General features: G+C 38.1%; 1 protein-coding gene across 2 annotated transcripts in view; it reads left to right on the plus strand.

The window, feature by feature from the left end:
- Nucleotides 1-18,867, plus strand: part of PIP5K1B (phosphatidylinositol-4-phosphate 5-kinase type 1 beta) — a 98,846-nt gene that overhangs the window by 33,767 nt on the left and 46,212 nt on the right. For both annotated transcript variants that reach the window (XM_058044372.1, XM_058044371.1), the window contains exons 4-6: nucleotides 2,908-2,989; nucleotides 3,700-3,768; nucleotides 16,626-16,756. In XM_058044372.1, coding sequence (XP_057900355.1) covers nucleotides 3,700-3,768; nucleotides 16,626-16,756 — 200 coding nt within the window. In that variant the 5' untranslated portion in view covers nucleotides 2,908-2,989. The remainder of the gene's footprint in view (nucleotides 1-2,907; nucleotides 2,990-3,699; nucleotides 3,769-16,625; nucleotides 16,757-18,867) is intronic.

Here is an 18,867-nt window from a genome sequence, read left to right on the forward strand (position 1 = left end):
CTAGTGTGAGAAACTAAACTGTGAAACACTATGGTTTTTTTTCCTGAAGCATACTTTGAATAGATATGATTTTTTTCAAAGTCTGCATTTAGCACTAGGAGGTGTTTGGAGCAGAAGGCTGGAGCTGAAGGCTGTAATCTTCTGTTTCAAGAAGACAGTAGTTTTTGTTGCATGTAAGATTTGTGACCAAAATGTTGACTCTTCAAGAGTACTGGGGAAAAAAACTTTAAATTCCTTCTGTACTTTAATGTTTCTCTTTCTTTGTTATCAGGTAGGATAGCATCTAAGGAGCTAAAGACAAGATCTTTATAGCCATCTTTCACTCATGGTTTAAGCCCATGAGCCCCACATGCTGGCTCACTCACTACCCCCTGTTGGAATCTGGGAGAGAATCAATAGAGTAAAAGTGAGAAAACTCAGGGGCAGAGATAAAGACTGTTTCTTTCTAAATAGGTAAATAGGTAAATCAAAAGCCATGTGTGCAAGCAAAGCAAAACAAGGAATTCATTCACCATTTTCCATGGGCAGGAAACTGTTCAGTCATTCCCAGGAAAGCAGGGCCCCATAACATGTAACAGTGATTTGGGAAGGAAAACACTGTCACTTTGACCATCCTTACTCCCTTCTTCCCCCAGCTCCATATGCTGAGCATGATGCTATGTTGTCTGAAATATCCCTTTGGTCAGCTGGGCTCATCTGTCCCAGCTGTTTCCTTTCCCAGATCCTTGTGCATTGACAGCCCATGCACTGGAAGGGCACAGCAAGGCTGCAGAAAAGGCCTTGATGCTGTGTAAGCACTATACAAGAGTAGAAAATATCCCTGAATTACCAACACTGTTTCCAGCACAAATCTGAGACATAACCCCACACTAGCTACTGTGAAGAAAATTAACTTTATTCCAGCCAAAGTCAGCTCACTACAGTATTTCTGAAATCAAATGTTTTTTTCCTCTACCCGCCCCCACCCCATGTCTTACTTTATTGTGAGCTTTTCCTTTGTCAGACATGTACAGAGCTTCAGTGCTTTAGTTACAGTGCTTTAGTAGTTTCCTGCTATGGTAACAAAAAAATAAATAGTTGTAGCTTAGCCTGGAAGTGAGTCCAGGACTGTAAGTTGTGACTGTCTTTGAACTGTTAAACCTCATCAGAACTGAGACAGTAGCTGTTGCTCTGCGCTTTATAAAGTGTGTGAGAAGACACTTTGTTGTACTGCTTCAGTAGCTCTAAGGCAGGAGGAAAATACACAAAGTATTACTTGCTTTGCAGAAAATTGTTAGCATGGAACTAGAGATGGTTGTCACAGCACAGATTTTGAAAGTTGTTTAACACAACCACAGTTAAGATAGACTGGTGTGTTGTTTCTCAAAAGATTAGAACAAAAATAGTTCTATTCTAGATGCCTTTAGGAATTGAACTAACACCTACAGGAAAAATTTGCCTTCTTTATCGTGTATGAGTTTTTATACTTGGTAGTTACTGAACTTGGTCTCTCGTTGTCTGTTTGCTATCGTTGTCAGCATTGCAGGGGTATATTTTCACATAAGTGAAATGTTCTTGAATAATTTGTCTGTGCTGGGAAAAAACCAGGCTTTTCTCCCACATCTAGTATGAGTGCTTTCTTCAGCTAACTTACTGCATGAAAGCTCCCATGTTGCATTTATGTGAGGCTTTTGCCGAATCTGTGTGCTCATAATTTAGGAAGTTTTGTGTGTAGTGGAACATCATATTGTATCAATAGTCTTGGGAGGTATGTGAAGAACAACAGCTTGGGTAGGGATTGGTGTTTTAACCGAGTGATCAGTTATTTAAAAGGTCTTCTACTAGTAATTAAAATGACATTTCTTTTCCTGCAAAAGCTATTTTAGCAAGTTCTTGATGCCTTTGTATACTGAGAGAGTTGTAAGCATGGCTGAATATTAATATTAAATGTGTGAATATAGGTGAGTGAGGTGAACTACATACAATTTAAAAAGCTATAAAAACTAAGTTGTTGCCTTTAAATAGGAGTTCAGTGCACAGGAGACTGCTAATGCATATCCAGATGAAGGAATTACTCATTAACACACATTACTTAAATGGAGGCTACAATGAAGAGTGCAGTTAGCTGCAGAGGAAAGGACTGGTATGCAACGTAAGAGGTGTCTTTTTCTAAGGAGGCATTGTTTTCTTCTCAGAAACTCCAAGTTTCTATTTGTTGTGTCACCCCAACTTTTTCTTTTTTTGGCTCAGACATTTCTCTGAAGAAAAGGACAGGAAAATAGTGAGTTTGACTCCTTTTATTAAAAGGTTCCTTGGTAGTGCTAAGTATACCCTTTAGATTGAGGGAAAATTAAAATCATGGAATGAGGCCCTAGAATACTTTCTTAAATCAATTTTTTGTTATGTACAAGATGCTATTTGAACTGCTTAAAGACAAAGAGAGATTTTCTTCTCATTTGAGGTATCGTTAGATTTTTTTAAATTTGTAATCTGAAACTTTTCAATGTGCTGTCTTCCAAACCATCACAGCCATTTCTTATAAGTGATTGGAGATTATAAGGCTATAAGTTTAATAACACATGTAATTACACAACACTCCAGAGCATGTATGTGGACTGCTCTACATAAATGTTTTATTGAAGAGGTGCTTGTGCCACAGGAATGAAATATCTAGGGCAAAAAGGAATTACTCTGCACTGATTCCTTCCTGTGTAATACTGCCAGTTTCTAAGTATATTAACCAAGTTATATGTTTTAAGTATACCAAGTTCTAATTATAGTAACCAAGTTATTTGACATGATTCTTAAAAAGCCTCATTTGTAGCTGAATGCTTGCTTGGGCTGAAGAATAGTAATGAAAGGAAATCTACAGCTATTCTGTGGGATGAAAGTTTGTTAAGGCATAATGATGACAGATATTTCTTATAGGCTGCAAGAAACATTACCACCACCAATGAATGGCTTGATCTTCACTCTCAGCTCCAGATGACCTGTTCTGTTGTTCATAAGGGTAAGTATAATTCCCTTGTTAAAGTATTGGTAAAATTTAGAATTATTTTAAACCATGTCATTGTGCCTTTTTATTTTGTTTACTTTGGCCAACGCACTCAGATCGTCTTACCAAGGTGATCTCTATCTTAGTGGTTTATTCTTGGTCTAGAATGGTCTTAGAGCTGTGATAGGATACAATGTCAAATAGTTAGAGCATGATGCTAATAATACCAAGGCTGTGGCTTTGATCCCTATATGGGCAGTTCCCTTAAGGATTGGACTCGGTGAACATTGTGGGTGCCTTCAACTCAGAATATTCTGCAACTCTGTGGTAGTCTATTATTTCCTTGCTACTTTAAAAAGATACAGCATATTGATGCAGCCAAAGACCTTAGACTACTGAGACATGCCACTGAATATCTGAGTCATGAGCTTCATGGTTTTGCCCTTTCAAGAACATCTCATGCAGTAGGCTGAGGAGCAAGACTTCACTGCACACTGGTGTGGGGAAAAGAAGCAGAGTCATGTAGAATCAGTCATATGCTGGACAAATTGCTGGGCCAGTGCTGTCGTTTTAGGCTGTGTGGAAAATACTTACAAGAAATACCCTAGGAATATCTCTGAAAAGTTTGAATTTAGCAAAAATGGATAATAAATTATAGGATTTTTCTGAAAAATTAACCTTTGTAAAGCAGATACTGTCTTTGTAACTCAAACTTCTGTTATTAGATGTCGTCTGTTACTGAAAATGGAGACATTATTGCTGGAAAGCCAAATGAAGAGAAAAGGTATAAAAAGGTAAATAAAAGCTTCAACCTTTTTATTGTATGGTTTTCCCTTCATGTCAGTAATTCAGACCTGCTGTATGTGAATATATTTCAGAACTTAATAAAACCAAGAACAAATAAAACATGTTCCATGGGGTTTTTGAAATTGCTTTATCCCTTCTGTGAAATCATAAAATATTTCTATCCACCACAGAAATGAGTATTTAAAACTTGTTTAGTCCAGCTTTAAAGTATACTATATCGCTAGATTGATAGAAATTCTTTGCTCTTAGCAACAGACGCATCTCTGGCCTTAAACACTGTTGTAAGAAATTTACTAAGTTTCCAAATGCTTTGAGTGTTTATGTAATGTGTCTAGACTACAAACCCAAAAAGCAAAGCATCTTTCCAGCACTTTGCCAAGCAGACCACTATTTGTTTGATAAGTATTTTTTTAAAAGGAGGTGTATAAGGGAGGACATATTTAATGTAGGAGCATGCATCAATAGTCCATTTAGATATTGCTGATAGTGGTTTGGGGTTTGTTTTTCTGATACAGATTGTCTGTGACCAGCATTATTTAAGTCCACTAGCAATTTTGATGACTAAGCTGAGCTATAAAAGCAAATTTTTCTTTACATATTTACACAACCAAATTGTTAGCTACTGAATTTGATCATTACTTTGACAGATCATCTCAAAGAAATGGTGATTGTTTTAAAATTAATTCTGTAATCTAGCCCAGAAGTCCACATGCTTCTGTAGTACATACAGTGATTAGGGTTTTTAATTTCTGGGTGTTGCATACAGCAACCAGCAACTGCTGGTAAAGTCAAGGAGATCAATAAGGTATTTCTTTTACCATCCCTTTTCCTGGCAGTTACATTGGTGGCCTTAGCATTCCAGATAATTTTCTCAGAAATGAAAGGAAATAATGTTTGTTTTAAATACAGGTTAGTTCAAATTTCCCAACGGACAACTTTAAAATATAGAAGTCAGAATTTGTCTTGACAATTAGTATGAGAAAGGAAGAAATGTTTGGTGCCTGAACTTCTCCAGGTTTATGTTGCTAGATTAAACTAGTAATAGCTGTAGACAAGCTTCCATTCCCCCTAGTCATCCCACATAGTCTTCTCTGTTCCTCTTCAACTATAAATTCACAGCCTTTCAGAGGAAGCTGTAGAAAGTCTTCTCGCTATGGTGCAAATTCTACTGTGTATCTACTGGAAGTACCTCTAACAAGACCTGTGATTCACAGCTGCATCACACTCACATATCACAGCGACTGTCACCTCCAAGTTCTGTCCCTGCACTGCCAGTTGTTGTATCTTATGCCAATTTATTTCTTTTTCATGTAATTACACCTTCAGTTGTTCTGTACTCAAGATCCTGTGCTACGTATGCCCCTAATAGTTTAGTATTATTACCTAATAGTGTCATCATACTTCTCCTTTTTGTGGTAATTTTAATAAAATATTAATAAATTTTGATCTCAAAATTTGTCCATGCAGAGCTAGCTGCTAACATATATTTGCCTGATCCCTCACTTTTAACAATGTCTCTTTTCTAAAGTCAAATTCCTTAGAAACTTTGCACCCTCTGTTAAATATTGAAGACTGCTTGAGCAGGGAGGTTGGTCCAGATGACCCCACTGGTGGTCCCTTCCAACCTAAACCACTCTGTGACTCTGTGATCCTCACCTCCTTCAGATATTCCATATACATTATTTCTGTTTTTAAATGGATATTCAGAGGTATCAGTAGTATATGTTGGAAGTATAGCATAAGTCTGGTTGGACTTCTGTTCATCAGAGGTATTTCATATAATTTCTCATTTAACTCCATGGTTTTAGGTAAGTTACACAGGTAGAAGGCTTGTTTGCAGCCAAAAGCTGCCCGTCTTAAATTGCCCACAGATGTTCCATTTACAGTTCTCCAGTCATGTATTGTTACACTTGTTTGATTGAAAAATACTTAGAGTCCTTCCTGTGACTTCCTGTGCCACTTTCTCCAGAAGTCTGAGCTGGGGAAGAGCTTGTTTCCTCAGCTGGTGCTTTTTCAGCTTTTTTGGGTTGTTTCAGGTAGTTATAACTGCTATCCATGTACTACAAACTTCTGTAGTAATGACTGTATTTCACTGCTTTAAGTTAACCTGAGTTAGATGAAAACAAGCTATCTGCAGAAAGAGCACCTCTGACTTCATCCATGATAAAACTTTCCAGAATAAAAAGCAGTCTGTAAGGCTATCAGGTTTTTCTCTGGAATTTTAGGTTATTGCAATATTTTGTTTTTTATTTTGTTAATCTCAGCTGAAATAGAGGTAGGTAACAGCTTTATCTGAATTAATATAATAATCTGAATCTCCAGCTCTTCAATTTCCTGTGGTAGTCAGCTGACTTTCCATCTGCATGAATGTAAACATCTTGAAGTTCCAAGAAATTTCTTAATTACTATAACCTTGTGAAAGAGCTTGCATGAACATTGCTACACTATCCTTTCAGACTCTGAAATGCATAACTGGACCAAGACAGAGCATGATTTTTATTATGAATCATGCTCCTTCTTTCCACTGTTTTCTTTTTAGCTGTCAGTTTTTCTGGGGCTGAATCTTGACATAAATGCTCCTCTAGCTTTTAATTGTCTGTTGTTATGTAGTCAAAGTCTTGAGAGAAGAGGGAGCACAACTTTCTTCTTATTTGTTTTGAGTTTTTTTAGATTTTTAGTTTGGTTTTTGTTTGTTTGCTTTTTGTTTGGGTTTTTTGTTGGTTCTGGTTTTTTCCTCCCTTTTGAAAACCAGGGTGTTTTTCTCTCTTTTAAATTGTGATTTTTAAGGTGGGGCTGCTAAGCTGTTCAACTGCATGCATTTTTTACAAACATCATAATCTGAAACTACTTATGGATTTTCTGTCTATTTGTAAATTTTGAGAAGTTGTTAAGTCTACAGTGAGAATATGAATAATAAAGTGTTTCAGTCACCCAGATCAAAGAACTTAGTTAATGAAAGAGACACTTCGCAGATACATGTTCCGTGCAGCTTTTAAGGTAGAGAATTAAAATAACTTTGAGATCAAAGAAATTGTAAATTGTGCAGACTGTGGCCAGTTCTTTCAGGGTGGAGCTTTTTTTGTTGGTTAGCTTTGTTTCTTTTGATTTTGGTTTGGGGTTTTGGTTTGAGTTTTTTGTTTGTTTGGGTTTGTGGGCCTTTTTTGTTGTGAGGTTTTTCTCAGAGAAACAAGGTAAAGGATATAAGAGAGATTGGTTATTTGTTCCATTGCATGCTTGCAAAAATCAGGTCACCAGACTATAGTTTCTCTTGGATATTTGTATTCAGTCACAGACATCTGGAGTATGCAGTTGCTGCTTTTTTCATTTCCTCTCTATTTTGCAGACTTTCTTGTGAGAATTTGCTGACACACATGCAGTTTCTGCATTGCAATGCCATCAATGACACAAGCCCTGAGTCTGTTGCCTGTCAAATCAGATTTCAGTAGTATCCTAATGCTTAATAATAGGATGGTGGCAAGAATGAGGCTCAGAGAGGTCTGTCAAAGCACATTAGAAGTGTAGAAGAAAATCACACCAGAAAATAGATGTAAATGTGCACTTGTGAAAATCTGTTTTGGATTGCCACAATCTCTGTTTAGTCTGAAGGCTGCCACACAAGTATATAATTAGAATTTATTTCTTGCCATTACATATCTTGCAGCTCTTCTGTTTAGTGTATTACAAGCACTTTATGTAACCTGTTCAAAACTGTATATCGTGAGTCACTTTCCCAGGAGCAAAGGAAATTTGCCTGGATAAAGGAAGCCAGCTACCTATTGTTAGCAATAGCTAGCTCGCTTGTAAACATGTGCAAGCAGCATTTTTTCCATCTCTTTTAGCATTGACTTATGCTCTGCATCTAATGCTTGCAGGTAAAGTACTTTTTCTTGTAGACACTGCAGTTTCATCACTGAAAGTTGCTTTACTGGGACCTCAGTGGCAAATTTTATGCAACTATAAAGATACTAAAATGACTGCAACTTTGCCTGGAGCTATGGCTACTTCCAAGCTCAGAGGTCTCAAATTCTCTTCCTCAAAATAGAACAACCAGAGTAGTTGGGTCCATGGCTACTACTGAAGCTTAAGCATAAATGTTTTGACATGGAGGAAAAATTAATTGAAAACCATGGAGTCACCTGAATCCAATTTTGGAAAATAAAGGGAGAGCAGATTCAGCTTGAAAAAGAAAATCATTCTGATTGCAGTTGAACTGATTCTGATTGTGTGAACAGACGCATACGCGATGTGCAGGAGTCCGCCTTCATGAAGTGTGACCTGCAGAAGGTGGAGAAACATTTACTAGAGAGAAGTAGTGTGAACTGAAGAAAGACTGGGGGGGTACTATGGCAGTATTGACCCTTAGTCACAGGTTGTGGAAAAACAGTTAAGATTAGTTATTTTAATGGGATTTTCTGGTAACGCTCTTTTCATGTCCCTATTTGTGATTTATTATGGGTCAGCTGCCGAAAGCATGCTGAGATGGGGTAGCCACCTCCATCCAGAAGTTTCAATGGAAACAGTGTCAAGAAGTGTTGTTTCAGTGAGACTGTAAGCACAGCAGGCGCTCAAAGACAAGACAGATCAAGTGCAGGAGCAATGGACTAGGCAATAACCACATGTACGTCTTGAATCTAATTGAAATTTCCTAATATCCTAAGAGAGCTATTTTTAAATATTGCTTGAGGAAAATGTATTGTTTTTCACAGGCATTCTCCTCAGATGGTTTGGCTTAAGAGTTTATACAATTTATGGCAGGTTCTATCTTCTCAGAAGTCTGGAAAAGATAAACTGTGTTTGCAGGGAAGTGATAACATGGGTGGATTCCTAGTACTTTTGTTAACTAGTAAAACTGAAGAGCAAATGCTTACTTGTAGTAGAAAATTCAGATCTGCCATAAGCCATGTAGCTTCAACAATTTTGATCAAGTGAGAACTATGAATATTTTTCTTCCTTTTTTGAAGAATTTATTTCACTCAGACTTTTGCCTGAAGGCAGGTAGCTGTTCTACCCCAGTCCAATTCATTCTCCAACAGAGGAGAAGGGTAGGATAGTGAGGAAGATGAAAGCAGATTTCTCTACATACAGTAGCAGAGAGAAATGAACCAGTGACAACTACTTTGTGGGATGCATGGTTGCAAAGCAGTGTCAACAAGTGAAGACTTCTGTTCAGATATCTCTTTCTCCCCATCTCTTATGAAGAGCTGTGGTAGCTAGGTGTCTGTGCCATTTCATTTGGCAGATTTAAAAACCTGTATGAATGACAGTAGTAAAGAAGGTAAAATAAAGCAATCATAGTTTTGCCTTTCATGGTGAGAATGAGGAAGAATTTCCAAGGCAGAGTTAATTTCTCTGCATCACTTTATGGCACCTGCAATAAACCAGCTGTCTTCTGGAAAAATCACCATCTTTGCTATAGAAAGTTCATAGGTCAAACTTCAGCTGCAATAAAATGTTATAAAAGGGGAGAACACAAGAAAACAAGGACAAAGTTCACATGACATCTTAAAGGGTTTCCCTAGGATCTACACTTGAAGAAGCCCAGAATGTTAGAGCTACATTTCATGAACATATAGGAAATGCATATAGATTTGGCAAAGAGCAATTGAGACTTGAAAGATGAACAGAAAAATAACTGAATGACATTAGAGAGGAACTTCTATTAAATTAGATTAAGCCTGTGCCCTCCTGCTCAGCTCCAATCTGCTCATGGTTTGTTAAATGATTTATGCCATTAATTACCAGTAATTTATAACCTTCATGCTCTAACAGAAACAATTATTGGCCAATTTATAGAATACATTCTGAAATTACAGTATCCATATTTTTGCCATCCTTGAAATTTTTTATCAGTTACTATAAAGTAACTGAAAAAGGATTTTTCAATCCTTTCAGTAGCCTTGTCCCTAACTGTACAGTTGTTAGATAGTTTCAGTTAGTTGATTTTTTTTGTTGTTGTTGTTTTTGGTTGGGTTTTTTTTTTGTTTTTTGGGGGTTTTTTGCTACCTGGTTATGAACTGTCTTTATATGCATTATGAATGTCGGAGTAACACCTTTATTTTGTTTAAATAACAAATTTAAGTTTTAGAAGGCTACCTGAAAGTGATTATTTGTAGGAAAAACAATGTCTAAATCCTGGTTAGTTTATTTGTGGGATCGTGTGCAAACTTAAGACCTGATTTGAGAGGATTTAATTTCTCATTTATTTTGCTACTCTGAAAAAAGGATTTTAGTTTACAGTAATGTAGAGCAAATGGAAGACTGATCTGCAGGGAAAGTAATTTAAGAGAATAGTGCATTGAGTGCTAGAATATTTATCAGTGATGCTAATATTCCATATATCTGTATTCTATATTATATGCTGCTGTTATGCTTTATGAGTCTGCATATAATTTTTTGTATCTACAGGCCCATTTAGCAGGCCCCCATATGACAAATGCAGAAAAAGTATATGGTTACATTTGACAAAAATAGGCAAAGGTATGTTTCATCATAATGAGATCAGTTTTGGTTTTTTATGCAAGGATAAAAGCATCAAAGTACCTGTGCAGTAGACAGTAATATCCTAAACAGCAGAAAGAGAATAGGAGAAGTTTTACTTTGTGCCCCTTTATGTAACGAAGACAGCTGTCATAGTGTACAGCATTTGCTGCAAATTCAATCACTTTCATAACCTAAAATTCATCAACATTTTTATCCTGCTGGTTATTGTCATCCCTTAATATTTCTTGATCTTCAGAAGGTTGATAACAGGTTAAATTATCTGGGACTTACTGTACTGTCCCTGTGCAATGTCAGCTTTACAGTTACAGTTAATAAATAATCCCAGCGCCATTTTCTGAACCTCTGCATGAGACTAATAGCAAGAAAAATTTATTTCAGTCTCTGAAAGACTGAAAAAAAACCCATGGCGCAGAAGGCTGAATTTTATTTTTTGCTTTGCAGCAGGAGACTATTCAAGAAAAATTAAAATAAATAAGGGCCTTAGGTTTGAAACTAGATTTTGCTGCCTTTTGCTGTCTTAATGCCTTTTAATGGGCTTTAAAAGACGTGCTCAAGTAAGGAAAAAATCACAAGAGACTTCCGTTTCTCCAGTTGCATTTGCAGTTTCCTATAAATACATTTTTGTAGTAATAAAATGGATGTTTCAAGAACATTTCCTCTAAGGTTTAAGAAGGAACTTCTTTATATTTTCCTTGGATCTAATGATGATAATATTATTAATAGTAATATAAAAATTAAGATAAGTGCTGTCTTAAAAGATTAATTCCAAGGCTTGTTCTGTTTTTATTTTATGGACTGTGGAAACAAATACTTGTTAGTTGCTAAGGGCACACTGAGTTACCAGCCTTTGGTCATAGTGGTGATTGACAAAAAGTGGACTTTGGACCAGCAGTTGCCTTCAGCATACTGTAGCAGTTCTCAATTTGTTTCAAAGCCGTTGTTAAAGCATTCTGAATGATTTCATAACATTACTTTTCTGCTAAACCAACTTCTGTGGTTGCTACAGAAATGATGGGTGATTACTAATGACGTTCTTGAATATGAGTGGAAATTAACAAGAAGGTAACCTTGTAGGAAAGGTCTGTGTCGTTGCATTAGAAGGTCTTACGTTCTGCCTTCTGGAGACTACAAGTCTGTGGGTCTTTTAAATTTGAAAAAAAAAAAATCTACAAATATTTGTATGAGCTTGAAAGATGATCAGCTGGAACCCTGGATGCTGAGAATTTTAAACTTTCTGTGCTTAAAGGCACAGACTCACAAGAAAACATGGCAATTGACATGAGGCTGTGGAGAAGGCTTCAAAAATTGATTGATAGCACTGGGATTACAGGTGTGTCGTTGGTTGGAGTTGTGTAATATCACAGGGTGGAAAACTTAGAGTTTGGGGTTTGAGAACATAGAAATTAATATGAAGCAAGATGGAGGTTTTAGGGTGGAGGCAGGTTGTTCTTCTTTACCTTCTAATCCCTTTCTTTTTCATGGGTTTGGATGATGTTTTATAATTGGACAGAAAAGTCCACATTGTGGGCTTTGAGAGATGCGTTACTGAGTTAAAAGAGAAAATAATCTAGGTGTCCTCTCTTAATTGGATAGTTTAGTCTTAAAAGACCTTGTAACAAGAGATAGTTAGCCATTTTGTGCCTTGCTAATGAAAGGCTGCCAAACTTGTGGTTGTGAGACTGTTTCACTGATAAGAAATAATAAACACCTGAGTCCAGACATGAACTACCATCTCAAGTGCCTTCAGTCCTGACCTCAAGAAATTGATAATGATCCAGAGGTTTCTTTTGGAAGTCATATTGCCAGTTTACTTGTCTTGGGTTTTTTTGAAGTTTGGTGGGTTTTGTCAGGGTTTATTTGGAATGGCATGTCCTCTGTTGTACTGTACTATCTGCTATTCTTTCAAACATAGTTGCTTGCTCTGGCAGTGAACAAGATGGGCATCCAGCAATGAAGCAGAAACTATTTGTATGTGTATTGGTTTGATCAAAGTTACATAATTACAGCTTTTGTTGGGCATTAATCACTCATGAATAGAAGCTTTTCAAGGAAAGAAAAATGTGACTCTTCTTATGACACAAAGCCAAATCTTTTTACTAGTCAAAGTCACACTTCAGAATGGACTGTTGTTTGTTCCCACCAAATCTCTGGTTCTAAACTGTTATGCAAGTTCTGTTTGGTGTGCAGTCTTAATTATTTAAGAGCTACACATCTCTGTCTTTTCAAAAAATAAGCAGCCACTCTAGTATATGATGTTCCAAGAACTAGAACAAGATTAGCTTTGTGTACTTGAACCACTTCTTATGTATTTTTTACTCCTGAAATGGTTCCATTCAAGGGCTGAAATGGTTCTGATCATGAAACTTCTGGTGTTTTCTGCTAGTCTCTTGCTTGTTTAGTAGGTAAGAGGTAAAACCTAAAAACAGGGACCAAACATGTTGTCTTCAAACTGGTGATTGTGCAAGGGAAAATACTCCCTTCCTCATAGCATTCTTTCCCTGCCCAATGGTTTTCTTTATTCACTCCTTCCATGTTTCATTAAAAATTCATTTATTAACTAGTTTCTGATTTTAACTCACTTCTGCTTTTTTTTCACATTCATGCAGCATGACTGTCTATTCAGCATGGGAAAGTTTCAGATATGGTCTCAATTTACAAATACATAGTATCACAATTTCATTGTGATTTGAAGCCTTCACTGTTGTTTTGAAGCCCTCTGTGTTCTGCAAGCTCAGGCCATTGAATTTAGTCATTGCACTTTATAGGGGTAGATTTTTACAGAGAGATTTTGCTTTCCCCATTTCATTTTCCTCTGGACTCCCCACAGTCAATGGATCTCTTGCACTGAATTTTAGGCAGAAGGTAATGAACACATTTATTTGCATCTAGAATCAGCATTTAAGCCATAAGCTTGCATTGTGACACCTCGGCATGCATGTACAATCACCTGGAATTTATGACTGTTTTTTTCCAGAATATAATTCATGCTTCACAATCCTGAAGCAATTTGAATATCCTGTTAGATTGCAACTATTTTTAGAGGATCACAAAGGATGGTTATAGGCTTTGTCAAGACAGGCGGGAAAGTAGAGGAGGAGGAGTTGTGCTCTGGGTTAAAAGTGAATCATGAACATATAGAGGTCAACTACAGTGACTGTGGAAGCCCTATCAAAATGCCTCTGGATCAAGATCAGAAGGGACATCTCCAAGGGGCATCTTAGACTAGGCATCTGCTACTGACCTCCAAACCAAGATGAAAAGGGTGAAGAAGCATTTAATCAGGGTCACTTAGCAACTTTTGGATAACAGATCATGGATCTTTTCGGTGACTTCAACTATCCAGACATCTTGGTAGAGCAATGTAACAGGTCACAACATCCATCAAGTTCATACAGGATTGCTTCCTCATACAAGTGTTAGATGTGCTAACCAGGAATGAGGCATGGCTGGACTAGCTGCTCACTAACCAAGGAAACCAGCTTTGTAATATCTCAGTGATGGCTTTGGCTACAGTGATCGCAATATTGTGGAGTTTGGGGTCTGGCTCTGCATTCTGAAGGTTAATACTAAGGCAAAGGAAAGTGTTATGGAAAGAATCCTCCTAGGAGCCATCACAAGTCAGATGAACAAGCTGATTGAGAAATGCCAGCACAGGTTCACCAAGGCCAAATTGTGCTTGACAAACCTGATTGCCTTCCAGGGCAAAGTAACCTGCTTGGCTGATGGGGGAAAGCAGTGGATGTGGTCTGCCTGTGTTTCTCTAAGGCTTTCTCCAAGGTCTCCCACAGCTTTCTGGTGAAGTTGTGTAACAAGTCTGCTGGACAACTTCGTGTGCAGCTGTTGTGTAACAGTCTGGACAAGCTGCCCATGCAGTGGGTGGGGAACAGACCCACAGGCAGCACCCAGAGTGGGGGTAAATGGCTCCTTTCCCAGCTGGGGACTGGCACAAGTGGGGTCCCCCAGGGATTGGTGTTGGGCCCAATGCTGTTTCGTGTCTTCATATGTGGTCATCCAGAGCACTTAAAATCACTCAGGGATCAAGTGAGCGCTTTGCAAGGGAGAGCCATGCTGCAGGAAAACCTGGAAGATTTAGGCTGGAGAGTGGGCAAAGAAGAACCTTTTGAAGTTTAGCAAGGACAGGTGAAAGGTCTTTCACCTGAGAAAACAAATCCAGGAGGGCAGCACAGGCTGGGAGCTCAAGGCTGAGGAGCTTCTGTGGGAAGGGACCAGGGAGTCCCAGTGAGCAAAAAGTTCAATAAGAGTGAGGAGTTGCTGCTGGAGCAAAGGAGTCCAGTGAGGTCTTGGGCTGCATCAACAGGGGCATCAGCAGCAGAGATTATCCCGTTCTTGTCAGTGTTTGTCAGGCCACACACTGGAACACTGTTGTCTGTTTTGGTTTCTGCTGTACAAAAAAGATACGGACGGGCTGGGGAGGGTGGAGAGGAGGGCCACAGAGACGATCAGAGTGCTGAGAAGCCTGACACATTTGGAGAGGCTGAGAGAGTTGGGTTTGTTCAACCTTGAGAAATGACGGTTGAGGGGAAACATCATCATGTTACAGTATCTGAAGTGTGGTTACAAAGAAGGTAGAGGCCCGATTTTTACATGGAAAATATGAGGCATAATGGGTAAAGTTACTCCTGGGAATATTCTACTTGAACGCAAGTGGAAATATTTCACAGTGAAAACAATGAAATAAATTCCCAGTGGAGTGAAATAAACTCCCCAGGATTGGTGGATTCCCATTTTTGTGATTTGGCTTGACTGGGTGCTTGGCTATCTTGTCTAGATCATGCTTTTGTCAAGAAAGGTTGAACATAATGGGATAATGGTTTTGAGGTCCCTTCCAAACTGCTGTTCTGTGATTCCATGCTGTGTTAGAACTCCACATCTAAATTATTTGGGTAATTTGAAAAGTTTCGCTTTATATATAGTGATTCTTTAAAATATTTTATTTTAAAATTTAAATAAAAATCACTGAGGTCTAGGATGTGAAGATGACAGGGTGTTGTTGTTATGAAAATGATCAAAATGTTTAGCTATCATATTATCGATTGTCATGGTTTGGGCCTGGCACAGAGCCAGCGCCCCCATGAGAATACCTCCTCCCTGGCGTCTGCTGTGAGATGTGACCAGGAATAAGCAAAGCAGGCTCCAGCTTAAACATAAGAAAACTTTATTACCTAAACTACAAGAAAAGAAGAAAAAACCTATAAGAGAAAAAAAAAATTTAAAACCTTACAAAAAAGCACTTTCCTCCTCCCCACCACCAAGATTTCCCAATCCAATACATTCCCCCAAAATCACCAACTGCCCAGTCTGGCACCACCCTTTAGAATACTCAAATTTCAGTCCATGAAGAGGAGAGGAGTCCTTCTTGCACCATAGGCTTCCCCTGGAAACACGCTGGAACCTCGTGTGCTTCCCTGTCACTCAGCACCGCCCGGAAAGTCCTTTTGCCACTTGTGACATCTTTTATCCATGCCCAGTGCTCTCACCACTGTGCATGGACCAGAGCTGCTTTTAGGGTTGTCTTTTAAGGATGCCTTGTCTCACTCCAAAAAGGCACTGTCTCTCTTTTGGAACATCTGTTCCCCCCATTTTTATCCAACCCCCTGGGGCCAAGGGGTCCCCACAATGAACCCTCTTGGTTCTGAGGCACTGCCTCCCCCTAAATGCAGTCTCTGTGTCACAGGAATAAAACTGGGTGAGTCTATGGCTACACAAGAAAAGTCCAGCCAAAAGGCCACTCCAATCATCTCTCTCCACTCAGCCAGGCTTCTCCACGTCCTTCGGGCCTAGTTCTTGGTTATCTCATCTCTTATCTCTCTTCTTATTCAACTCTGAGGAGGATCAGCATTTTTGCAAGGTCCCAATCATGTAAGAAAAAGGGTTAAAAATTTCAGTCTCTGCCTGTCCCAGAGCTCCGGCACTCCCACACTTGCTGCTGCTCTGGTGGCATTCCCCCCACCTTTTCCTCCTGGGCCGGCCGCTATCAAATTTCCTCCTGGGCCGGCCGGCTCTCCTCTGTCTCTCCTTGGGGGATGGCTGCCTGATGTCTCTTGGGGCTCCTCCACCCTTCCATGCGCAAGGGCCTCCTCACCCCCCACCTCTGTCCAGGCCCAGGCCTACAGCAGCTGGACAGGGGAGGGAGAGCGATCCGTCCTCTTGTGTGTCCAGATCCCACTGGCCACATCAGGTGCCAGTATCAAAATCCGAGCACCCATTGGTTTGACCACAGCATCCCAGAATTCCCACTTCTTCCTGGTCAAACCACCACATCGATAAAGAACAGAAAACTGCTTTTAGCAAACTCATGCTTGAATTCTTACTTTCTCCACAGACTGCATCCTCCGCTATTAAAGGTGCTATCCAGTTGGGAATAGGATACACAGTAGGAAATCTTACATCAAAACCAGACAGAGATGTTCTTATGCAAGACTTCTATGTAGTGGAAAGTGTCTTTCTACCAAGGTAAGAACAAGCGCACTGGATTTTTCCTCAATAAAATTTCATAATTAAACTCTTAATTAAGTATTTTGAACCAGTTTTGTTTTCTAGTTCTAACAAAATCATGTTAGAGTAAGTATAATGTATGAAACGTGAAAACTTTCTGGTCTTCATGCTGTCATTGGAAAGGAAGGTAGAGAGAGAGTTGGAAAGATCATACTTCATCTGAAGATTTGAGACTTCGCATTTATAGCAAGGGAAAGTAATTTTGACACTTTCAATTAAAGGAGTTGTCAATTTGAATTGGAAGTGGTTTGTGGATCTGACATTCACATTTGATTAGTTGCATATTAATTTCTTGAAGGTAATACTTGATTTTTTGTTGAGGGATTTTTAAAATTTATGAAAATTCAAGTCCTGCCATATAAACTATAATATAAAAATTTATACTACAACGTTCCCTTATATTTACACTATAAAATTCTATCCAGGACTCTAGTCTGTGGCAACACTCAACTCCTACAAGATATGCTGATTACAGGTTGTGCACCTCTACTGCTTTGCCACCTCAGCTTTTATCACTGCCAAGCTGATGGTATAGAAATAGTAGCAATACAGTTATGCTGATAGGAAAATCAAGGTCATACTGATTTTTCTGGTGCTCTGAAGGTGAAGTACAGTGCCTTTCCAAGTTAGATATGCTAGCAAGTGATGAATGTTTTCTGGGTTTTCAGAAGTGCTAAATACAGTCATTTAAGTAAGAACATGCTATCTGTGTAATCTTTCCTGGATTCGGGATTGATTTCTATCAGTTTTTCACAGTTGTGTTTATGTGCAGTTTGAATGCTAATTCATAAGATGTTTCAAATAATTTATAATCCTTAGTATTTACTTGTGTTGCTAAACAAAGTTGAATTAACAATGTACAAAATAATTGCATACACTTTAAATTTTGGTATTTCCTCATGTAAATTTCCTTGATTTTTGTTGAAGTGAGATATCCTTAAGGAAAAAAAATTGTTATGTGAAATGAAGCTTTTGCATTAGTTCCTAGTAATTGAGGGTATTCATATCCTTGTTTCGGTGTTAATGATAGGGTTTGTGCACAGGTTACTAATATTTTTTTTGTAGATTAGGAAGATATAGAGAAGTTAACTATATGAATGTGTTTTCATACACTATAATCACAAAATTTTGTTTAAAAAATCCAACTTACAGGTAAGAAATTTGCATATCATGCGACAAAGCTTTTATTAGTGTGAAAAACGTCTGCCTATGACAGTGATAGAGGCTTCCATGGTATGTTTGCTATATAAGATCTGTTCATGAAAACTAAATGCAACCTACATGCTGAAACTGTTTTATTAAATAGCATGGTTTGAGAGAGAAAATTTATTCTCTTTTTTTTTAAACATAATTTTAAAGGAACAAGTAAAATAAAATGGTTTGTAGTCTATAGCATTGCATGTGCCTTCTTTCCTTTGAGATTCACATGCCTGTACACACAGAAATGAGATTTACTTGTTTTGTATTGGTAATAAGGAAGAGTAGGGAGACATCCCTTCTGGTTTGAAAAAAACCCCAAAAGGCAGAAGGAAGTGACTGATTGCACTAATGTAAAATTGAATAGAAAAGCTTTAGTAGTGCCTTTCTGGACAGTTCTTATTAAAAAAATATTTTGAGGAAAATTAGACAAATGAAAATAATGACCAAAGCAGTGTAGTTTTGGTTTTTGGGTTGTTTGTTGGTTTTTTTTACATTGCTGAGTAGTAAGTAGTATACAGCATAGTGAGCCATCTTAACTGCAACTAAGAACTTCTCCATAAAGAGCACTTGTTGACAACATTGTCTATGGAATTAAAAGTTGGCTATCTATAGCAATCTCTTCAAATGACTCGATTTCTTATGCTGATGCACAGAAATGTCCAATTTCAAATCCTTGCTTATGTCTTAGTGTAATATCCACTTTTATTTATCTAAATTATGTTCAGCCAGAAGTGTATTACTATGCATGAATTGTTATACATTAGGATTGCACAAAATTAATACAGGATTGTTTTCTGCTGGTTCAGAGTATTGGAATGTTGTTTCATGACGGCATTATGTGGATTGGTCCTGAGTTGTGTCAATAGGTA

This window comes from Melospiza georgiana, chromosome Z (genome assembly GCF_028018845.1).
Source record: "Melospiza georgiana isolate bMelGeo1 chromosome Z, bMelGeo1.pri, whole genome shotgun sequence".
Taxonomy (NCBI): Eukaryota; Metazoa; Chordata; class Aves; order Passeriformes; family Passerellidae; genus Melospiza; species Melospiza georgiana.